This window comes from Eutrema salsugineum, unplaced genomic scaffold (assembly GCF_000478725.1).
Source record: "Eutrema salsugineum unplaced genomic scaffold, Eutsalg1_0 scaffold_7, whole genome shotgun sequence".
Taxonomy (NCBI): domain Eukaryota; kingdom Viridiplantae; phylum Streptophyta; class Magnoliopsida; order Brassicales; family Brassicaceae; genus Eutrema; species Eutrema salsugineum.
Genome location: NW_006256486.1, coordinates 8,501,740 through 8,510,248, shown reverse-complemented (window position 1 = coordinate 8,510,248; position 8,509 = coordinate 8,501,740). Strand labels below are relative to the sequence as shown.

Sequence of the window (8,509 nt, the reverse complement as noted above, 5' to 3'; positions counted from 1 at the left end):
GTGAGTTCACATGATTTGCATAAGCATGATTCACATGAGCTTTAATGAATGTCAAAAGGTTGGAACTATGGCTGTTTGTGAAAAACTTAAGCTTGATTTTGATTCATTCATTGATAAGTATGGCTAAAGTTTTGTGAGTAATCTTGTTTGCAATGCATCTTAGAATTAGCAACTAGGACAGTGAGCTTTGAATTCTTTTAGTGATACACTCTCTCATTAAGGAATATGAACTCCCAATGCATCCAACATCTTTCTCTCATTTGCTGTTTTTGCTTGAGGACAAGCAAAGGACAAGTGTGGGGGAGTTGATATGTTCATAATTTGCAACATGTAGGCTGTATATTTCATCCCAAATCATATCTTATTTCATGCATTTTAGGTCCTTAGGGTTTGTTTTAGGACTTAGGAGTTGCATTAGGTCCCAATGAGTCTTTGCATGTTTTGAGTGTTAATGTATCAGGTGTATTTGGAGCTATTTGGAGTTGAGAAGATGGATCCAGGAAGAGAAATGGCAACCAGGGCTTGAAAGATGGTGAAAATGGGTTTTTGGAGGTTCTCGGCCATTCTTACGTACCGCGGGTGGATTCCTCGGCCAAAACGCGTACCGGCTGGCTAAGTTTCTGGGCCAAAATTTCCAGGTGCAGACACGTTTCCGAAATCGCCCGTCCAGAGAACCTTCTGATCCGATTAAGCTGTCTGAAACTTCATCAAAGTTGGCGAAGATTGGATCATGGTTCCAGAGCAAGTGGAATCATATGATTCGGACATGTGAGCAGAGAGTTAAGCTCGTCGGAAGGTACGCCTGTCTCGCTGCCGTTTTGGACCGACCCGATGAGCTCCGAAGAATGCAAAAGACGGTGCACTTCCAGACCGATTCAGTTTACAAGGCCTTCATCAGAATCCGAGATATTTGAGTCCTCTTTCAAAAACGTTTGAGATCATTCAATTCGTAGTTATGAGGAAGAAGATGACGTTTCCGGAATGGACACATGTCTAGAAGCCTCTTTCTGATCGTGTCAATGCACTGCGAAGATGAGCCCTCCAGGAAACCTTCCACTTCCCAAGCACCGAAGGTTCCTTCACCAAAGTTGAAGATGTCTGAGTCTTCTATCTACTGAAACTAGAATCACACCATTCGGGCCAGAACTCTCGAAGTTACGCTTTCCTGAATGTGAAGTGGTCCGAGGAGCCCTGAACGCTGCGAGATTGACAACCCTTGTTAAAGCCTTGAAATTATGCTAAGGGAAAGATAGCACGGTGGAATTCCACGGTCCACATCTGACCGTGGCACTTGATTGCAGTTCTTCGGGGTTTAACATGATCTTCACGCCACCGTCTACACTTGACCGTGGCAAGGTAACACTTGGCCACGGAAGGATTTTACCTGCATTCGGCATTTAACACGGTCTCCAGGCCAAGGCTTTGGACTTGGCCGTGGCAACTTTATACAATCTCTTGGCATTTGACACGGTCTCCACGCCACGGTCCACATCTGACCATGGCACTTGATACAATCCTTCGGCGTTTGACACGGCCATGAATCACGGCTTCACATCAGACCGTGGCAACTTTATGCATTCCTTCGGCGTTTGACACGGCCATGCATCACGACCAGAGGGAACCCGTGGCACCAAGATCCATCCAAGAACCGAAACTTCAGCACTTAACACAGTCACTTGCCACGGCTTGACCCAGACCTGCTAGACCGTGGCAAACCTATTCTATACCCACCAAAGCCGGGTTAGTACCCGGTCTGTTCCGGGCTGACCCGGTTTGTCCATGACCACTATAAATACTTTTTAGACCTAATTTGGAGAGACTTTTATCTCATCTTTAGTATCTTTTTCCTTTTTGGTGAAAGAACCACTTGATAATACATTTTTTGAGTTTAATATTGATTTGAAGAGTGTTTTCCATCTTGTTCTATCATTTCTCATCATCAAATCACACTTCTAATCATGATTAAGAACACATGTTGCAAAGGATCTAGTGAGTTGATCATGATTAGTGAGTAAGACTCATAGAGACTTAAGAATTGATATGTTCATAATTTGCATCATTTCGGTTGCATATTTCATTCCAAATCATGTTTTATTTCATGCATTTTAGGTCCTTAGGATTTGTTTTAGAAATTAGGAGTTCCATTAGGTGCCAATGAGTCTTTACATGTTTTGAGTGTTTATCAGGTGTATTTGGAGCTATTTGGAGTTGGAGAGATGGATCCAGGAAGAGAAATGGCAACCAGGACTTGAAAGATGGTGAAAATGGGTTTTTGGAGGTTCTCGGCCATTCTCACGTACCGCAGAAAGGTTTTCTCGGCCATTCTCACGTACCGCGGGTGGATTCCTCGGCCAAAATCTACGGGTGCAGACACATTTCCGAAATCGCCTGTCCGGGGAACCTTCCGGTCCGATTCATCGGTCGGGTGCTTCATAAAAATTGGAGAATACTGGATCACGGTTCCAGACCAAGTGGAATCATAGCATTCGGACACATGAGCAGAAATTTAAGCTCGTCGGAAGGAACTCCTGTCTCGCTGCCGTTTTGGACCGACCCGATGAGCCCCGAAGAATGCGAAAAACGGTGCACTTACAGACCGATTCAGTTTACAGGGCTTTCATGAGAATCAGAGATCTTTGAGTTCTCTTTCCAGAACGTCCGAGATCATTCAATTCGGAGCTATGAGCAAGAAGATAACGTTTCCGGAATGGACACATGTCTAGACGCCTCTCTCTGATCGTGTAAATGCACTGCGAAGATGAGCCCTCCAGGAAACCTTCCACTTCCCAAGCAACGAAGCTTCCTTCACTAAAGTTGAAGATACATGAGTGTTCTGTCCTCTGAAACCGGGAGCACACAATTCGGAAAAAAAACTTAGAAGTTACGCTTCCCTGAACGCGAAGTGGTCCGAGGAGCCCTGAACGATGCGAGATTAATAACCCCTATCCTTGCTTTGAAATTATGCTAAGGGAAAGATGGCACGATGGAGTGCCACGGTCCACACCTGAACGTGGAACTTAATTGCAGTCCTTCGGCGTTTGACACGATCTTCATGCCACGGTCTACACTTGACCGTGGCAAGGTAACACTTGGCCGCGAAAGGACTTTACTTGCATTCGGGAATAGCCACGGGGCAATGCCACGGTCTACACTTGACCGTGGCAAGATAACATTTGTGATGCAATCTCTCGGCGTTTGACACGGTCTCCATGCCATGGTTTAAGATTTGGCCGTGGCAACTTTGTGCAACCTTTCGGCGTTTGACACGACCATGCATCACGGCTTCACATCTGACCGTGGTAACTTTGTGCGTTCTTTGGGCGTTTGACACGACCACTTGCCACAGCTTGACCCAAACTTGCTAGACCGTGGCACCATTATTCATCCAAGAACACAAGATACAAGACTTGACACGGTCACTTGCCACGGCCTGACCAAAACCCTGCTAGACTATGGCAAACTCCCTCTTTATCCACCAAAACCGGGTCAGTACCCGGTTTGTTCCGGGCTGACCCGGTTCGTCCAATGCTTCTATAAATACTTTTTAGACCTAATTTGAAGAGAACTTTATCCTATCTTTAATCTCCTTTCCCTTTTTGGTGAAAGACCACTTGTTAATACCTTGCTTTTAAGTTTAATATCGATTTGAAGAGTGTTTTCCCCTTAATCTATCATCTCCATCTCTATCTCTCATCATTAATCATGCCAATCTTCACAACTTGCAAAGGTTTAAGAGAGATTAGTATGATTAGTGAGTAGTCACCTTAATGAGGTTCTAGATGTGTAGGTTAGGGTGCTAAAGTGTTAGATTAGGAGTGCTTAGGGCTAGATTCATTGATTCATCTTTCTAAACTTTTGTTCTCTATGCTAGATCCCTTCATATCACTAGAAATCTAGATTCTGGGAATTTCATGCACCAAAAGTGTTTGATGAAATTCCTGAAAGAGCTGTATTAGAGATTTAAGCATTTGCTGCATGATGATGTATTGTTAAATGCTTGAATGATCATTTAGAACTGTTTATTAATGCATACTGATTCATATTTCACAAATGATGATTTGGTTTGAAAATGGATTAGTATAGGGGTTAATACCTTCATGAGAGGATTAACCTAGATTAGAGTTCTTAATCATTTGAATCATGTCTCATCATTGTCATTAGCATTCCTAGTTTAGCACCATAGCACCCTAACCAACTATCATGTCTAGAATCTCATGCCTCCATCATATCATAATCATATCACTTGTCATTGTTTAGTTCTTCTTTAATCTTTAATCCTGTTTTTAAGTTTGTAGTTGTCATTAGTTAATCAAAACCACTCTTGTTTGCCTGAATTAAGAATCTGATCACATAGTTTAGTGTCTAACACCACATATGGATTGAAAAACCCCTTGTACTACAAGACAGGGGATTGATAACCTCTACAAAGAGCCTTGAAAACTCTTAGTTATCAAGAATGCATACCTGAGCACCTTAGGAAGAGGTTTGAGTTCCAGTTGAGGCGCCTTAGACTCATCCCAATCTGGATTATATGAATCCTCCTTGGCTGGCCCTTGTTTGGTGTTCATCTCCTCAACAGGCCTGTTGCCTTGCTCATCCTCTATCCGCATGGCTTTGCACTCTTGAACCTCCCATTGGTTTGTACTTGAATCAATGATCTCCTGAACCTCTGAACCACCACAGTGCAAATTCAAGTAAGAACTAGTGCTCTCCTATGGTTTGTGAGAGTTTAACAGCTTCATGAGCTCCAAAGTTTCATCCTCAAGATAGCCATGATCTCCATGTTCCTTTGTTAAAGTTATCTGAAGATGATTTTCAGTGTTTAACTCTTCTAGGAGGTCATCGGCAAGCTCATCCATGGTCTCAACATAGATGACTTGACCTCCTATAGTTGGCTTCTTCATCATTTCATTAACATCAAACTTCAGCCTTTCAGAACCAATTTGCAGCTCAATTATGCCTCCTCTTACATCAATGACTTTTCCTGTTGTGGCTAAGAATGGCCTGCCCAAAATAAGAGGACTAACTGGTTCCTCATCCATTTCTAGGACCACAAAGTCTGTAGGCACTTCAAATCCCCCTATCTTCACTGGTAGATCCTCTAGCATCCCAATAGGCAAACTCACAGATCTATCAGCAAGAACAAGTGAGATTTTTGCTGGTTTGAAAGTTCTATACCTCAACTTTCTTGCAATAGAGAAAGGCATTAAGCTGACTGATACACCCAAGTCACAAAGACATCCAACAAACATCTATGGTCCTATAGCACAAAGGAGAGTGAAGCTCCCTGGATCAGACAGCTTCCTTGAGACTGACTTTCTCTGAATGATGGCACTACACTCATGGCTAAGCACCACCATACCTTGAAGCTATTTAGTCTTGTTCAAGATGGCATCTTTTAAAACTTTCCAAGCTTAGGCATCATCAGAAATGCTTCAATAAGAGGCACTGTAAGTGGTGTCTCATTAAAAGTCTTCTCAAAGACAGCTCTTGCGTTATCTACAAGCTGCTTCTTAGACCTGCCTGGAATTGTTAGCTTGGGTTGATAGGGAGGGGGTAGAACATAAACCTTCCTTGGTTCTGATGTCTTTTCCACCTCTTTCGCCTTCCCTTTCTTTGCTCTTTCAGCTTCTTGATCATCCCTTGGGGCTGCCTCTCCACCAATTTGATCATTGTCCTCAATGATCATATTGTTATGTTCTAAATCTGGTAGCTCTTTGCCACTTCTCAAGGTGATGGCATTAGCATATTCCTTTGGATTTGGTTCTGGTTTTCCAGTTAGAACTCCTTGGCTTCTTGAAGTGGAAGCCTGATTCTGTTTCAGCTCCCTTATCCTTTGCTGCATGGATGCATACTTGGAACCCAGATCAGAACCCCAATCTCAACCCTTTTTCTGTCCTTGTAACAAATGCTGTAGCACCCTACACAAGTCTGGACCCATCTGCTGCTGTTTTTGAACCCCTTGTGGCTGTTGAAACTGCTGCTGACTCAACCCAGTTGGTGCCTTGCTCTGCTGCGGCTGAGAACTGAAGTTTGTACCCTTATGTGCCTGCTGTTACTGATCAAACTATTATTGAGGCTGCAAAAACTATTTCTTTGGCTGAAAAGAAGTTTGAAACAGAGGCTTAGGGGCAAAGCTTTGCTGGTTATACTGAGAAGGATACAATCGATATTGTGGGTTTGCCACATTAGTGCTCTTATAAGACAAGTTGTTGTTGGCATTGAAGTTGTTGAACCTTTGGTATCTGTTCTCGTTTCCAATGTAGTTCAACTCCTCTTGGGTTAAGTCCTCTTCATTGATGTTCTCAAAGCATGGAGACTTTTCAAAGTCACCAACATAATGGATTGTTTTTTGAGAAACCATCTTCAGTTTGTCAAGTTCATTTCTCAGCTCTTTAACCTCTCGATAAAGCTTTTGCTCTGAGCTTGAACCATCTGATCTTTTTGTTCTGTCATAATCTTCACCATATGTGTCATTAGACATTGCCAGATTCTCCACAAGCTCCATAACAGCTGTAATCTCTTTTGCCAAGAAATTACCATTGGAAGCTGTGTCTAGTTGGTTCCTGATTTTAGGTAGTGCTCCAGTATAGATTGTGGAGAGTAGAGAGGCTTCAGAAAACCCATGGTGTGGACACTGATTGATGTATGTCCTGAACCGCTCCCATGCTTCTCCAAAAGTTTCATTGGAGTGCTGTGTGAAACTAGAGATCCGATTTCTAAGCTTTGCTGTCCTGCTTGTGGAGAAGAAGTTGGCGAGGAAAGCTTCTTTAGATTTTTCCCAAGTCTGAATGCTCCCAACTGGTAGGTTCCTCTCCCATTGTCTTGCTTTGTCTCCCAAGCTGAAGGGAAACAATCTAAGCTTAAAACCATCTTCTAAGACTCCAATTATCTTGGTCAAGTTGCAGACCCTATCAAACGGATCAATATGGTCTAATGGGTCCTCCATTGGCAGTCCATGAAACTTAGAGTTTTGGACCATGTTCATCAGTGAAGCCTTGACCTCAAAATTATTGTTTTCCACAGGTGCACAAACAATACCAGCAATGTTCTGGTAAATATTGGCTGTATCACATAGATTGGTTGGTGTCCTTGACGTCTTTGAGCCTATGGCTGAGGCTGAGGAATGTTGTGAGCCTGCTGCTCATTCTTATTAGCTTGAGCCTGATTTAAGTGAGCCTGATGCTCAACTTCTTGAGCCTGTTGCTCAATCCTGTGTTGTGAATCCATTCCCAACTGATCCTGATGATCTTCTTCTTCTTGATTAACAGCTCTGTCCATTTCTCTTCTTCCTCTTCTATCCAACAAGTGGATGTTATCAATGAAGTGATTAGCTGCTTCACAACTCCGACTACTTGTTCTGGGTCTATGTGACATAAACCTCAAACTCAGAACTCAAGAGTTTAATCAGTAAAACAAAGGTAAAAAAGGCTTGATCTCAAAAAAGTACCAAGAACTAATGCTAAACCACACTTTGGCAATGGCGCCAATTGATAACTAAGGTTGTTAGGCCTTTAGTGGGGGTTATCAATCCCGTGTCTTTGTAATACAAAGGGTTATCAATCCAAATGTGTGGATAGATTCTCGTTCACGATGATAGTTTCTTAATCCAAGCAATATGATGAGTTTTGATTCAAACAATGATTAATTAAAGGCTAAACAAAATTAATAAACAAGAAAATGATCTAAACAAGAAGCAAGCAGTAGCAAATGACAAGCGAATGGATATGAAATGATGAGTGCATGAGATTCTAGACATGATAGATGGCTAGGGTGCTTTGGTGCTAAACTAGAAATGCTAATGACAATAATGAAACATGATTCAAATGATTTAGGACTCTAATTAAGCCTTAACCTTTCTCAAGCACCAAAAAATCAAGCTATTTCGCATACCCAATCATCATTGGAGATCAAACAACAAGACAACATTTGAATCAATCCCAAGTGATCATTTATGCAAATAACAAACATCATCATGGTATTAATGCATAAACCTCTAATATATCTCTTTTAGGAATTTCATCAAACACTTTTGGTGCATGAAAACCCCAGATTCTAGATCACAAGTGATGTGAAAGGATCTAGCATAGAGACCAGCTATTTAGAGAAATGAAAACATGGATCTACCCTTAAGCACTCTTAATCTAGCACTTTTGGTGCATGAAAACTCAAGATTCTAGATCACAAGTGATGTGCAAGGATCTAGCATAGAGACCAGCTATTTAGAGAAATGAAAACATGGATATACCCTTAAGCACTCTTAATATAGCGCTTTAGCACCCTAACCTACATATCTAGAACCTCATTAAGCAAACTGCTCACTAATCATACTAATCTCTCTTAAACCTTTGCAAGTTGAGTAGATTGCCATGATTAAATATGGGAAATGAAGAGGGAGATGATGGAAATTGATGGATTTCAGCTTTAAACACAAAAGATTCCTTGATTTCTCTTGATTAAGACTCACAAAAGAATATATCTCTTACCAAAGGAAAGTCTTTCACAAAAG

The 8,509-nt window shown here is 41.9% G+C and overlaps 1 protein-coding gene and 1 non-coding gene across 2 annotated transcripts; one reads left to right on the top strand and one right to left on the bottom strand.

Moving 5' to 3' along the window:
* Positions 1 to 6,088: 6,088 nt before the first annotated feature.
* LOC112083052 lies at positions 6,089 to 6,982 on the bottom strand. Its single transcript, XM_024150777.1, has one exon. The coding sequence runs from the start codon at positions 6,980 to 6,982 to the stop codon at positions 6,089 to 6,091; it is 894 nt and encodes a 297-aa protein (XP_024006545.1).
* LOC112083286 lies at positions 6,621 to 6,727 on the top strand. Its single transcript, XR_002897574.1, has one exon. It is a non-coding gene; the product is annotated as a small nucleolar RNA R71 (small nucleolar RNA).
* Positions 6,983 to 8,509: the final 1,527 nt, after the last annotated feature.

Coding starts and splice junctions, on each gene's coding strand:
- LOC112083052 (XM_024150777.1), bottom strand. CDS start 6,982: ATGGTCCAAAACTCTAAGTTTCATGGACTGCCAATGGAGGACCCATTA.